Source organism: Podarcis raffonei, chromosome 6, assembly GCF_027172205.1.
Source record: "Podarcis raffonei isolate rPodRaf1 chromosome 6, rPodRaf1.pri, whole genome shotgun sequence".
Lineage (NCBI taxonomy): Eukaryota > Metazoa > Chordata > Lepidosauria > Squamata > Lacertidae > Podarcis > Podarcis raffonei.
In genome coordinates, this window is record NC_070607.1 from 67,119,026 (window position 1) to 67,134,435 (window position 15,410).

Here is a 15,410-nt window from a genome sequence, read left to right on the forward strand (position 1 = left end):
ATTCAGCATCATGAGTCACTGCAACTGAAGCAGTACGTTCTCTCTCCCCTTGAAACACATTATTAGCATTTCACATCTTAAATCTAAAGACATAATCCACCGCTGTACATCATCACCCCCCTGGATTAACATCCCCACAACCAGCAGAACAATAAAAACCAGAAGGTCTTTAGTTTGTTGCTGGGTCAGCAGCTTAAAAACAGCAACATGAAAACCACCAGGAAGAACAAATGAAAAGGCAGCAGCCTGTTGAAGTCATGGGTCTGCTTAGGAAGTCGATTTTTACTGTTTTCTTCTAGCAGGGGAGACACTTTAGGAGGATCTCACCAACATGCAATCAACAGCCATAAACTGCAGATGCGGACCCCAAAGGAAGAGACCAAGGCAGCCCCAAGATTTTCCCTAGTGAGAACAAACTGAGGGCATGGTGCCTGCCCCCCACATAAGGCTTACATGTTAGGAGTAGATCTACGATCCGGCATTTTTGTTGCGTAACAGGCATAACAAAAATGCAAGGTCATAAATCCACTCTAACACCAGTAGTGCAGCTTTACTGCCACAGTTTCTGCTTGCATATATGAGGCTGAAGAGATGCTTTTTTGTTACTTAGCACTGCTTCATACAAAGCCATAGCTTTTTAGATATGCTTTCTCTCTGGAGAGTATTTATTTCCTGCATTTTTTTTTCCTGACAGGACTCAAGGCGGCTTACAGATAAAAGCAGGAACTGCTAAAAACACAGAAAAACTAATCATTAAGATACAATCAAACACTGATTAGAATTAAAGCTATATACATACTGTCAGCGTATCTTGGGCTGAACTGTCATTGGGACTTACACTAGTGTAGCCCAGCTGAGCCAGAGATCCGCAACATCCCAACTCACTCATCCCGGAAGATCTTGGGTTAGGATTGTGCCCTCAAATAGCTTAATGATTACCTGGCACAAGTGGGATGCAAATGCCATGCAATCAAGAAATATGGGACAAAGTCTTTTGTGTTCTGATACAAAAACACTTGCCCTCATGTGGGTGCAGCTATTCCATCAGACTGTCTCAGTGGGAGAGATAGAAAACAGGGCTCCTTTAATCAGCTTTGCTGCAGGCCCAGCTCCATTAAGCACCCTCTTGCCCCTCAACTGTGCCAGCTGGTCAATATAGGAACAGCTGTTTAGAAATTGGTGCCTGGATTTTGGTTTTTATTTTCCTCTTCCCTCCTTGTCCCTTTTCCCTTGTGTGTTGTGGTTTGTTTTGTTTTTTAGATTGTAAACCTGCAGAAAGAGACTGCCACTCTTGACTGTATATAAGACACTCTGGGACTCCTCTTTGGCTGTTTCGTGCTCAAATAAAGGCTTCTTTCACAAAGATAGAATACACTGGAGAGCTTGACAACTGCTTACCAGAAATAACAGATAAAGAGAAGCAAGCTACTAATATACTACTGTATCAAATCTGATGAGTTCTAGAGAACCCAAAAGCTTGCTCAGTATTTTGTGCCAGGTTGCGAATGTCTGCATACTCCCACCCCGGTCCAAGACATATTTGCAATCATAACTGTGCTTTCCTAGAAGTACATCCTATTAATTTAAATGACACTATTTACAAGTAAGTTCATTTTAACTGGCTTAAATCCAAGTCAGGTATGGTTGTAGCTCAGTGGTACAGCACATGATTTGCATGCAGAGAGTCGCAGGTTCAATATCTGACATCTCCAGGCTGGGCTGGCATGTCCCCAGTCTGAAACCTTGGAAAGCTGCAGCCAATCAGCATCAACTATGCTGAGCTAGATGGACCAATGGTCTGACTTGGTATAAGGCAGCTTCCTATGTACCCCATGCTATATTTTCATACTGTATTTTAAATTGTTGTGAATTGTCCTTATGGTGAAGGGCTGATAATAGATTGAATAAACAATAATATTATTAATAATAAGAATTCTGTGATTCTTTTCCTTATGGACCAACATGACTTCCTTTGCTTTTTACTAATAAAACATCAACCTGCATGAACTAAGAGAGATAAAGGCTTGTGTTTTATATTATACACAATGTTCTCAGTGCATATAAATATAGACTGCATTTAAAGCATGTGTACAGTATATTCTGCTACTGTGCAGAATTCTAGAATTAAACCTTAAGCACAGTGTGACTCAGCAAGCCCACATTACTGTAGCTTTTCACAAAATAGCAGGGCAGCTGGACTCTTTTAAAGAGGGAGGGCCTTTTCCCCTGGGAAAATTCTTTGAAATCACCCTGATGCTTGACACATTTTCGGCACTCCCAGAGTAACATGTTGCAAACATGCCAGAAGAACCCATGCAGCCACCAAAGAGGAAAAGGAATCTCTTTAGCATAAAGTCTCTGTCTCCTGGATTACACAAAGGTTGCACTTTATGCACACTGCCCTTACTCATTTATGTTCAAACCCTTATTATTCCCTGAAGCCATACTAATGCCATTTTAGAGCAGAGAGGGGGAAAGGGAAAAAAAGCAATGGAAAGGGAAGACTGTTGGAACAAATCTGAACGCATGCAAGCTGGATGTGAAATCTGACTGCATTCTCCAAAGCTTGTTTCCTATCGCAAGGCAAACTGATCACAATGAAACCAAGAGTTCTAAAAACAGAGCAAGCGCAGAGCACACGAAATAAACCACTCGCCACATAATGCCAACTGCAGATTCCTGGAGCATCCTTAGCATGTCTGCTGAGAAACAACTATGCTTTGCTACCATGGAAACGAGCCTTTGCTCATCCCTCCCTCTCTGAGCATCTGCAAAGCAATCACAGCTTCTTCTTCTTTTGCAACTCATGCAAATAGAGCAATCAGGCTGGGCAATTCGCCAGTCAGCTTTCCCCAGAATAGCTGACATGATCCTGCACAAGGTTGGCACAATCTCATCCTACACTTTTAGTATCAAAAACACAAATCTAAGAGGGATGGTGTTGAAAGTATTTGTCAAGTCTCAACTGGACAAAAGACTGCCCTCCTCCAAAGATGCAGTGGTAAGAATCTTTGAGATATGGTCCCAGTTTCTAAGCTATGGGGCAGAGTGTACAGATCAAAATATATTTCAAGGGGCTTATCCCTGTGAAAAGAAACAATGGAATTTCTGCCTCTGTGGCAAGTGCCCCAAATGTCAGGACAGTACTGTGTCAGGTAACCCATGCCTGCCAGGAGCTTTTTCTACTTCAAGATCTGCAACAAGAAAAAGGTTGCAGTTAGCAAATAACTCACCTGCTTGCTCTACAGCAAGTGCAAATGTCTTTTAAAGTCCCCAATGGCCCTTCTGCCTTGCAGCTCATTCAATTATGAACTCATAGGAAATTGCTGCCTGTAAATTGTCCTGGAAAAAAAAGTGTCAGGCTCAGCTATTAACTGCAGGGCAGGCCCATTAAATCTGCCACTCACCGAATTGCCTTCTGTAGCTACCCTCTCATTCTGGCACCTGCCAAGGAATTGCAATCTGTCCAAGCAGCTCAGTGCCTATCTCATATGAGGTTGTTCAATTAATGCTATCGGAATGAGTGTGTGTGTGTGTGTGCGTGTGCGTGTGCGCACGCGCGTGCACACACTGGGACCCCCTAGTCCATATGGCACAGAAAATCATACAAATTAAACCAAAACCTTTCTATCAGTCCTAAAGTCTTTACCAGATTCTTCTGGACCAGCATCTACAACCACTGCAGCAATTAAGCAATATCCACGGGTTCTCAAACTATGATGTTGGAAATATGGAGTTAAGGCTACAGTCTCAAAGTTAGATCATACCTCCAGAATCAGGGAACAGGAGACGACAAAAACTATCATTCCCCAAAAACGAGTACAACAGTGTAAGTATGAAGTGTACAGTCAATATTCAACTTGGGGCATCAAAAGGACGTGGGAGAGCAAGGTTGAAATCTTGGCTCAGACCTTTGGTCAGTCACCAACCCTCAGATAGGGTTGGGGTCAGGACCATGTACATGCCCTCCTTGAACTCCATGGAGAAAAGATGGGACCAAAATGGTAAACAGATTGCAACTGTTGTCAGCCATCTGAATTATTTGGGGAGGAATATTAGAACTCATATTGAGCAAAATAAATAAGCCTTATTAAACAACTGTACGCTGCCAATATGCTGCCCTAAAGCATTGATTCTAACTAGGGACACAGGAAGAATTCGGGGGGGGCGTGTATTTTGAGACAAACTCACCTGTGGTGGGTCATGGAAACATAGGAGGCTACCTTATGCCAAGTCAGACCATGGGTCCATCAAGTACTGACTACCAGTGGCTCTCCAGGGCTTCAATCACGGGTGTCCCCCAGTCGTACCTAGAGGGGCTGAGGATTGAACCGGGGACCTTCTCCATACAAGGCAAAGGCTATGCCCCCTTCGTTATGGATCAGATGAGTACCTCCTTGGAATTCACTTTCTCCCATCCCAACTAAGAGCTGCACGTTGGTCTGAAAGTAGACTGCCTTTTACATTTTTCTTTTTAAAAGTTGTCATTAGCTGCTTAGTACAGATTGAAAACAGAGCATGAAAACAGCATGCCATCACTATCAGGGGCATGGTTATGGAAGGGCAGCAATTTCCTGGCAAGGCATGGAGCGGGAATTATGGTTTAATGGTGTGGTTTTCTTAAAAAAAATGCACATTTATGTGAAAATGGGACGGAATGGGGACTGATGCAAGAAGGAAACATTATGGAGCTAGACTGGCCTATCCATTCCATTATTCAACCAGTGGGTTGTAACCCTTTGCAGGGGAGCGGGGTCAGAACAAAAGCCATTTGCACGCCAGGCCAAAGTTTATATTTACACGGAAACACATTTTAATAGCAAAGCAAAGTTCATTTTTACAGGGTTCGTTAATGAGACACTTGTGCTTGCTTGGCATCAGATCATTTCTTTATGTTGGTTTGAATTAAAGGAACACTCAGCAGCTTGTAGTTCCCTGCATTCTTTCTCCTTTCATTCTGTTTGCAATATCTGGTTTGCATCGTTCTTTCCTTTTAATCCATTACAGTTGCACAATAAATAAAAGCACCAAAAAGAGGGATGGGGTGGAGGTGAGGAGGCAATTGCCACACATAAGAAATAAGGAGGAAAAGCTCTACACAGCCCCTTCCTTTGTTTAACCACCTCCTTCCTACTATCCACAAGAGTTCTATCCAGGAGGTGGCCAAAAGCATCTTTATCTTCTTGCTCAGCAGAACTTACTGGCTTCCCAGGAAAACAGTGCAACCAGCACATGGAACAGTAGTTCACTAGTAATCCCAACAGCTCCCTTTTCTGGCTTCAGTTCCAGTAGTATTGTGTATTTTCTGCCATTAGTTGCTAAGGGCAGATAGTGAACACTGTGCTTAGTAAAGATTGCAGTTTCTTAACAGAAAGGGATGTATTCTGCTCGGCTCAACTGGAGGGGGGATGACAGGGGAGCAAGTTTGATTATTTGCTGTGCGCCTTTATGAGCATCTGCAGCAGAGGCTCTGCTAAGGATTTTATTTATTTAATTATTTCATTAAATTTCTATACTGCTTGATTGTTTTAAAAAACAAAACAATACACACACCCTGAAAGCGGCTGGAAGAGATTGGGGACCTTCCCTCTGAGTGGATTATTGTCCAGGATTTGCCTGCTGCTACAGGAGTGATTGCAGTGATTAATGATGAAAACGTGGAAATATGAAATCATTCTGTCAGCATAAAGAATTTATGAGAATTGTCCAAAATACCTGCACAGCTTTGAAATGTTAGGCTATTAAGGTAAAGGTAAAGGGACCCCTGACCGTTAGGTCCAGTCATGGACGACTCTGGGGTTGTGGCGCTCATCTCGCTTTACTGCCCGAGGGAGCTGGCATTTGTCCGCAGACAGTTTCCGGGTCATGTGACCAGCATGACTAAGTTGCTTCTGGCGATCCAGAGCAGCGCATGGAAACAGTGTTTACCTTCCCGCCAGAGTGGTACCTATTTATATACTTGCACTTTTACATGCTTTCAAACTGCTAGGTGGGCAGGCGCTGGGACCGAGCAACAGGAGCTCACCCCGTTGTGGGGATTCGAACCGCTGACCTTCTGATCGGCAAGCCCTAGGCTCTGTGGTTTAGACAACAGCGCCACCGGCGTCCTTTGGCTATTAAGGTAGATAGGTATTATTCTTAAATTGCTTATTTTTATTTTAATGGTATAAAAAACACTATGTTTCCATAATCTTTTTTCCTTTCTTTAAAAAAAAAACTGAGAAATACATCACTCCAAAAAGGAAATATTGCTTTAAAGCAATACATTTCAGTGTTGAGAGCCAGGATGGGATATTCGTATTTCCTAAAGGTTCACCAAAAACAGTATGGACTCCCACACACTTTTTCCAATGTAGTTTCATATGCAAAGTCATAATGTTCAAAAATATGTAAAAAGTTGCCAATTATTATTATTAATAATAATATACCACCCTATACCTGGAGGTCTCAGGGCGGTTCACAGAAAAGAAAAAATCACTTGTCCATGCAAGAAACTTGCCCAGAAGAAACTGCTCTTTGCCCCATATATGGACATACAAATACCCTCCTGGTTAAGAAGGTGTTAGAGAGATGTCACACAGCTATGTGGGGATGTCATAAAGAGAGTTATCAGCTAAATAATGCTAACTTTATATCCTACAATGAGATCCCTATGAGAAGCCATCCAACATTCGCACTGTATACTTAATGGTATATTCATGGGAAGAAATGGAAGGCTTGGATTCAAATCTCTGCTCAGACATGAATGAAGTTCACTTGGCAATTTGGGCCAGTTACAATCAACCAACTCTACAGACAAGGGGTGGAATTCAACATCATGCTGTTCCAATTGTTTGTCTGCACAAGACTTACAGCTTACCAAATGGAACTGTTCTCCACGCACTGTTCTGAGGGGTTCTCGTTCTCTCTCTCTCTCTCTCTCTTTCTCTCTCTCTCTCTCTCTCTCTCACACACACACCAATTTCTGGGGTACAGGATGCAGTGGGAGAAGAAAGCCTTGTTGCAGGGCTTCCGCAGGGCTCCCTCTGATATGGCTAGTTAGGTGAATCCCACCCAAGATTGTTGGGAAATTAAAATGGGATGCAAACCACTCTTCAGTTTTAAAGTGAGTTATTTTTATAGCAGTAGGTATAGCCAGGGTAAAAAGAACAAGCAATATTCTGACTGTGCATCCAGTTTTGTGCATGTACATTTGTGGATTCTAGCCAGTCTGCACAGCTAGCTCCTTGGTGCTGACGAAACTGGGGTGTTTAGAGGTGGAGGGGGGGAACAAGCCTGCTTTTTCAAGGATACTTCCCCACTCCACATGTAAACTGGGATCATAAAGCCAAGAGTAGAGGAAACCGCCATTTGGATGTGGTCATCAGCACTAATGTTTTAAAAAGCAACAACAAACAATGATTTTATAGGCTTGTCCAATGCTTATGGCTGCTGAGGACCAAGAGTAAGACTCTCAAGTACAGGAACCTTCAGGTGATCAGGACCTGGAAACCTTAGAAGTCATAGTCTCATAGAATTGTAGAATTGAAAGGGACCCCCAAGGTCATCTAGTCCAACCCCCTGAAATACAGGAATCTAGGTCATACATGACAAATGACTATCCAATCTCTGCTTTAAAACATCCAGGGAAGGAGAGTCCACCACCTCTCGAGGGAGTCTGTTCCACTGCCAAACAGCTTCTTCTGGGCTCTCCTGTGACTTGGAAACGGGCCTGTAGGATTGCTTCCCACCCCACAATCACAGCTCATGTTCATTATCAGAAAATGAGCAGGTGGGGGGGGTGGCAGTGGAGAGCTTTCTCGCCTGCACTTTCCCACAGGGCAATGAGACAGCTCCCTTGCAAGCGATTAAGCAATCAGGCTGTGACAGACCCACAGGCAAGACAGAAGCAGAGCCATTATGCCAGTGCTATTCCCCAGCATCTCTCTGAGAAGGAAAGGCCCACAATTGGGGTTACCAATGTCCTTTATTTGAAGGGAGTGCCCCTTAATTCAGAACACAGCAAAGCCACAGACCATACCAGCAGTGCCCTTGGTTTATAAGATCACACCCCCATAGAAGTATTATACATACTGATAAAAAAATACAAATCTTTTTTTTTTAAGGTAGCCCTTATAGTTTTGAAGTGTTGATTTGGCAGGCTGTGTCATATAAAACTCCCAGTGGATGCCTCCCTGCGGCACTCCCACCCACACGGAGCATGGGCTGTGCATTATAATAGCAGGGCTTCTTTATCTGGCCACTTGGGAGAGGGGGAAGAGAAAAGGAGAGAGACGCCCACACACAGCAAAGACTGACACTGCCCGCTAGGCTGGCTCCCACGTCACCTGCTAAGATTTGCGGTTTTGTCACCAGAGCCCTCAAACAGCTGGGGTTTCGCTTGCTTCAAGCTGTCGCGCAACAAGCCAAACACCCTCCTTTATATTGGGACAAAATCAAACACCAGGAGTTATTTATTTTCTCTTGCACTGAAACAGGAAACCTCCAATATGCTAGGATTCTGGCACTTGGCCAAGCTTGGGAGGTGAAAGACGAGGAGGAGGAAGGAAAGAGAGAGGGGGATAGATTTTTACGGGACAGAATATAGGGAGAAGCAGAGGAAAAACATGCCAGAACAGTTTGTGTAAGGTTGATTTCGAGAGGGGGGAAGCATATTCACGGAAGCCTGAAACCCAAATGCCTCCACCTGCGCATAACATAGCCTGGCAGTGGCACTGCTTCTAATATTTGCACAGCTCTAACACTGGCCCACCCATCTATGTTTATCACTGGATCATTTCAGTGTCAAGCAGTGACTTGCATGTATCACCACAAATCTATCACACAGTATTTCTCTTGGACACAATGCTTTTTCAACACAGCCTGTTCACATATTCATCCACCTGTCATCAAGTGCTGAGAAGTCAAATAGTATACCTGTGTGAGCAAACCACCAAGCCTAATGTAAGCTCAAATTCTTATATTATAGGGCCTGATTAAACAGAATTACTAGCACCCTCATTTTCTATCAGGAATCCTTTGGAAAAGAAATGGGTCCAGCATTTTAACCAGCTCCGCCAACAGTACTTCACTTGAAGCCAAAATTAAATGAAACTAAAGTTTAAATCTGAGTGCTGAAATCTCAGGTGCCTTGCTGGAAGCTAAGCGATGGTCTGGACTCTAGAGCCTAGTATTACATGAAACCCAGGCTCATGGTTCCCCCCCAGCAACAAACCACAAGCAGTAAGCCATTAACAAATCTTGGTTACTTATTGTTCATGGTTTGTATGAAGAAAAACAAATCACGAGCCCAAGTCGAGATGCATGCTACACCAGACCATGGCTTATTTCCCAGCATGCAATAGGCAACAACAGGAGGAGAGGAGAAACTAAGCGCTCACATGCATGTGCTGCATTTAAACCAGAGTTTAATTTAACTAAGGGTTAAAGTGATGTGAGAATCAGGCCAAGGTGTAAAGGATATGTCTTCAACACCTAACATGCATGAGGCTTTTCCTAGCTTGGATGGGGGAAACTTCACTTGCTTAAACTTGCATATATCTGGTTGTTGTTGGGAGACCAAAATTAGGACCAAAAAAAAAAGTTAGCAATCCTAAACTGAGGCTACTTTTTACCTGATAAGAAACAGTCCTTTTATTTACTCATATGGATTCTGCTACCCCAGCCCCACAGTATCTTGCTCTGCTCAGATCCATCCTGTTAGCAGTAAGCTCCATTGTTTTAATACTCCAGTAATAGCAATGTTAAGAGGCCTCACAGATGGACTTGGGGCTTGTCACGATTACACATCTGCAGACCAGAGCTGTGGAATTAACAAGGACTCTGTAGCGTAGCTTTCCATGACAAGCGAGTATTTTTAGGCCCAGGTCTACACCCCTTCCCCTCAATGGAGCTCTGGGACTTTTAAAACCCTTCCAATGATAAATGGAAAACGCATGACATAATATCTCACTCTGTGAATTTCCATCTCTCTCAAGCAGCAGGGGGTGAGAAGCCAAAAGAAAACAAGGCAAAACGCCCTTTAGTTCCAAACAACCTAACAATTCAGGGTATAATATTCAAACTAACAAGAATACAACAATGGGGCAACCAATGTCACATTTACAAATTCACAGAAAACAAGGGATGCAATGACCCCTTTGTGGTACTGTACACATCCAGACTTAGCATAACTTCACTTATCAGTGCTCCTAAGCTGCAATCAACATGTCAAATACCCAGGAGGTCTCTGGTGACCTAGGGCATGTTTTAGAAATAACCACTTAAGCATTTAACTATAGCCTTTCTAAAAGAAGTTAATTTTCCAGATCCATTCTGGATTGGTCAGGTAGCCATGGTATTATTGTTTCTGAGCTATCCAACAAGCCACTCCAGCCTGGAACCCGACTCAGTTTCTGTCATTATACTGGGTGAAAATGCACACATCCCCCCTTTGTGTTTGCTTATCTCAGACCCTAGTGTGGGCCAGTTTTACCCAGGTTAAAAAGGTAAAGGGACACTGACACCTGAGCAGCAAATGGAAACAGCATTTACCTTCCCACCGGAGCGGTACCTATTAATCTACTTGCACTTTTTGGGGCGTGCTTTCTTAAAAAGATACGTAAATTAAAGTGTCCTTGGTGGGATGCCAGGCCCAACTCACCAAGAAATATGAGAGATAAATAAATGAAAGGCTCAGATTTTTGAGGTTCTCTCCATAAAAAGAATAATGAGAGCAGCATACTGATAAGCCATGGTGTAGAAAAACATTATTAAAGAGCTTAGCTTTGCATTGTTGGCAAAGGATTTCTATAAGGTTCTGGGTTGTTGTTGCTGCTGCTGCTGCTGCTGCTACTTTTCAGATGTAGCTTGTGTCCTATTAACATAGGGCAAGTTGCATGGAAAAGTTACAATTGGCGGGTGCATATACAGTACTTCCTTATAGAAGGTCCATGTGGATGCAGCTGCAAGATCACAACCTGGAGATCCTTCCTTCAAGAGACGGCAAGAGAGGATGCAACCGCATCACCTCCCTTCTCATTCTTTCACCCTGCTCCTTTGTACATTCTCCTCCATAATACTCTTAAGAAGTGGGAATAGGTAGGTCAGCGGTGCAAGGGGAGAGAACTGATAAAACAGTGGGCTCGAGTTGCAGCGTCTGCTCTTCTTCCGTTTCAGAATTTGGAAGGTAAAGGCAAGATCACCAACTTATGATTTAGCAACCCTACATGTTCATGCTGCACAAGCCGGATTCATGTCAGTAGAAAATACCTGACTTTCAGCTAAAAAGAAGAAGTTGCTGCTGCTTGATCAGTTCTACACTTTAGAACAATGTGAAGAAATATTCCCAAGAAAGCCGAGCAACCCATTCTGCGCTGCTTATCAAGGGCAGCTCTGTGTGCAGCAGCAGAGCTAACTAGTGGGAAATCAAGTCTTAAAACACTGTACAGAAGTCAATCTCATTTCAAATAAAGTGTTTAGGGTCGGAATAGGGTGGTGGTGACTGGAAACATTCTATCAGTTCAATGGACTCCGCGCAGCTGGATGAATTGGCACAAACACAACAAGCAAGATCATCATATTGAGCAAGACCTTTCCCATCAAGAGGTAGTTATTAGTCAAATTCTATGTTCTTTCCTTATCTGATTCCCTGTCTGGAAAATATGCTTTAAAGAGGTATATCCAGAGCTATTGTGTATACCAGAAATCTGTTACTGACTTGCATGTGAAACAGCTGTGTTGAAACGAGAGGTAACAAATCCAGGACAGAAGAGATCATTTCTGTAATCTACTTTGGATGTCACTACAAACAGAACTTCCAGCTATTCATTTCTCCCCATTATCTAGCTATCTATTCATCTTGAGCACATCCTCTGCCATTAGCCCTACCAGCCAACCAACTTGCTCTCTGTCTCTGTCTTTCCCCCACTACAGAATTCCTTCACAGCAAGCAAAGATTGAAAATTCTGGCCAGAGCCTGCTTATATTAAATGTAAGTATCTACTTTAAGCCAGATACCCATCCCATTTCATCCCTCTGTAAAACAGAATTAGCTCGCCTCAAGGCAGCAACAAATATTTGTTTTGTAGAAGCAGGTTTTGTCACAAGCAAGGAGTGGGTATTTGCTTTGCAGAAGCGCTGTATGTCATGCCTCCAGCCAACAAATAATACGTTGTTCTCTCCAGCGACTTAGTTGGATACACTGTCTTGTCAGTTTTTAAACTTGCTATCTGCCACAAGTGGTTTGTTAAGTTATGACTATTTATCATAATGGCAACCATTATGAATATTCAGGAAGCTGGGGGAGGGGAGAATCACAGAAGCGGTTTTGCTAAGGCAGAGGAATACTTAAGGTAAGATCAGTTGGGCAAACAAGCAAATTCTTAGCTTGATACAGATGCTTCAGTTGAGGCTGGTCATGGAACCTCCTACAGTCTACGTCTGATGTTAAGCAATCAACTCTTGAGTTGAATGTTTGATGCACCCCAGCGGTACTCACCCTGTGGTGATATCATCATCCTCAGTCATGGTCTTGCCCATTAAGTCACTGTCACTCATGTACCCAGATTTGAGATCGACGTCATCAGCATCAAGCGACTCCACAAGCTCCAGGCGGGAAATGTGGCTGAGCTTGCTGGGGCTGCGCATGGGCATGGTGTGGGAATAATGAGCTCGCTCCCCGTGCATGTACCAGCTGGGAGTGCCTTCCGAGCGGCATCCCCCACCCACTGAAGGGGCATCTCCAGCCTGCAGGCGGGGGCTGGACTGACCATAGCGCCAGGAGAGGGGAGAGGAGCGATTGGACAGGCTGGAGACGCTGCGGGGGTTGGCTTCGTCGCTGTCATAACACGTCATCTCCAGCGAGCTGCAGGAATAGAGCAGAGAGAAATGTCTGAGGGCGAGAAGTGGAAGAAGGTGGGCAGATTCTGTCAGGGCACTCCTGAAAATCAGAACACCTGTAACAAAGATGCACTCAAAATTTTAAGTCTTGGTTAAGACTGTATAGTCAGGCAGGAGCACAGACTGAGCACTGCACTAGGCTGAATGTGGGTGCTGAGAAAGTACAGTGGTACTTCAGGTTACATACGCTTCAGGTAACATACGCTTCAGGTTACAGACTACGCTAACCCAGAAATAGTACTTCGGGTTAAGAACTTTGCTTCAGGATGAGAACAGAAATTGTGCTCCGGCGGCGTGGCAGCAGCAGGAGGCCCCATTAGCTAAAGTGGTGCTTCAGGTTAAGAACAGTTTCAGGTTAAGAACGGACCTCCGGAACGAATTAAGTACTTAACCTGAGGTACCACTGTACAGGCAACCATCATCATCATCATCATCATTTTATTTGTATGCCGCCTTTCCATAGTTAATGCTCAAGGCGGCTTACAACATAACAAGATTTACATAATTACCAATGTAACAAAAGTCATAAGCAATAAATAAAACACATCAAAAAGTACACAACCAAATGAAAAACAATTTCCACATAAATCATAAAATCTAAAACTAAGAATACAGCATTAATATCAATTACAATTTAAAATGACATAGATAAAAAATAAAAGCAATTTATTTAAAACACAAAAACGGAGCCCTCTCTGCCCAGATGGAAGGAGGCAGGCAAGGCTCTTCAGGCCCTCAGCAACAGGTGAGTCCCTCGCTCCGCATTATTGGTCTTACTTGCCCTCATTCTCTAACAGGTTGCCAGCTACAGCGGAGGACTGAGCTCAAGTACTTTTAGTTAGGTGCATAGGAAGGAAGAATTCCAGATAAGCATAGCTTCTCTCACCACTGTAGGATTGCAATGGAAGTGCGGTGTGAAATTTGGTCGTGTGAGCTCCTGGATAGTGCCACCTGAATGGTGCCAGTTCTCCACTCAAGTTTCCCTACTAGCCAATAACTTTTTGATTCAAATCCATTGTGTGTGAACTGAGTGTCACACTACTGTCTTTCAATGCGCGCTTGTGTGACTATCAAGCAAAGGTTAAAATACAGTTGGGGGGGGCACATGTTCACCTGATCCAGCTGGATAACAGCATTACAGCTTTGCATTACAGAACATGGAAACACAGGTACGTGATTTATATCAAGTCAGACCACTGGTCCATCCACCTTGGTATTATTCTGTACTATACTAACTGGCAGCTGCTCTCCAGGTTTTCACACAGGTGACATTCCCATCTGGAGATGCCAGGGATTGAACCTAGTTCCTTCTGCATGCAAAGCAGATAGTCTGCCACTGAGTTATGGTCCTTCCCCGAAAGAAGTACCCAGCAAGTTCAGAATTCAAGTTTCCCTCCCGCCCTCACCCCACCCTACCCACTGTGATCTGAAAGGCAGACCTGGAAACCAGTGTGTAAGGAACGTGAAGGGTTTTTTTCAACACAGCAGTGAAGGGTGTTGTGTTTCCATTACAAATAAAGGCAAGCATGAGAGTTAATGGCCGTTGCTGATGCCCCAGCTCCAGGCATGCCTTTCATTTAGATTCAATAAAAGCAGTTACTGGACATCAAATACAAAGCGATGATTAAAACCATCTCTGGAATGGATTCACAGCTCCGGGAGAGATGGAGCTCAGCCTACAAAGCCCTGCAGACATGGTTTCAATAATTACAGTGATGCACAAACGTTGTATTAAACTGAAATTAAATGTGGGGTGTGTGTTTTTTAAAGAAAAAATTTTATTGCCTTCTTAATTTGGTGGGGAAACCTGCCAATATTATGCTCAGAACACCTTCCAGGCCATCCCAAGAGGGAAATGCCCCTACACTTTGATCTGGAACATGGGGAAATGGTAGAGTGTTTTGCAGAATACCAAACATAGGTGCCCAGGAAAGAGATTCTAAAACTGGATGAAGCTGACTTCCTACCACGCAAAGGTGGGCTCCACTTTTGGAGCATACATCCCCTCTAGCCATGAGGCAATCCAATCCAATTTGACCTCTACTGCCTCTTTATCTAGTGAATCACCTAAAATTAATCTCCAGCTTTGTTAAAATAAAATGTGCTACATTTCTTCAGACTTGTATTCTCTGCCTCCAAAGGGACACTTGTGATTTGCTTAGTCCCAGAGGCCGATCTGAGTAGCTGCTGCCTTAAGGGGGGGGGGCAGCCAGCCATTGCAGTTTCTCAGCCCAAATAGTCCTTGGTGCAGCCAAAAACGTGTTTTGTACCTATGATAATTTATTAATAAATATTGCACACTCCAATCTAATTAAGCCTGCAAAATGCTTTCTGCACACATCTTGAGACTGTTGCAAACTCGTCATGCCCAGCTTCTCTTCTCCTCAATTCCTTTGCTTCTCTTTTGCTTAACATTCAGCCCGTAGAAGGGTTCCGGAGAACTCAAAAGCTTGCTAGCTACTTTGCCACATTTTATTTGGTCTGAACAAAAGTATTACATTACTGTGGCTGGTAGATCTGAAGAACTTCCA

At 43.6% G+C, this 15,410-nt stretch overlaps 1 protein-coding gene across 7 annotated transcripts in view; it reads right to left on the reverse strand.

Moving 5' to 3' along the window:
* Positions 1 to 15,410, reverse strand: part of NAV1 (neuron navigator 1) — a 263,232-nt gene that overhangs the window by 93,186 nt on the left and 154,636 nt on the right. For 6 of the 7 annotated variants that reach the window (XM_053393690.1, XM_053393695.1, XM_053393693.1 and 3 more), the window contains one exon: positions 12,479 to 12,844. The exons of the other annotated variant lie outside the window; for it this stretch is intronic. In XM_053393690.1, coding sequence (XP_053249665.1) covers positions 12,479 to 12,844 — 366 coding nt within the window. The remainder of the gene's footprint in view (positions 1 to 12,478; positions 12,845 to 15,410) is intronic. 7 annotated transcript variants of the gene reach the window in all.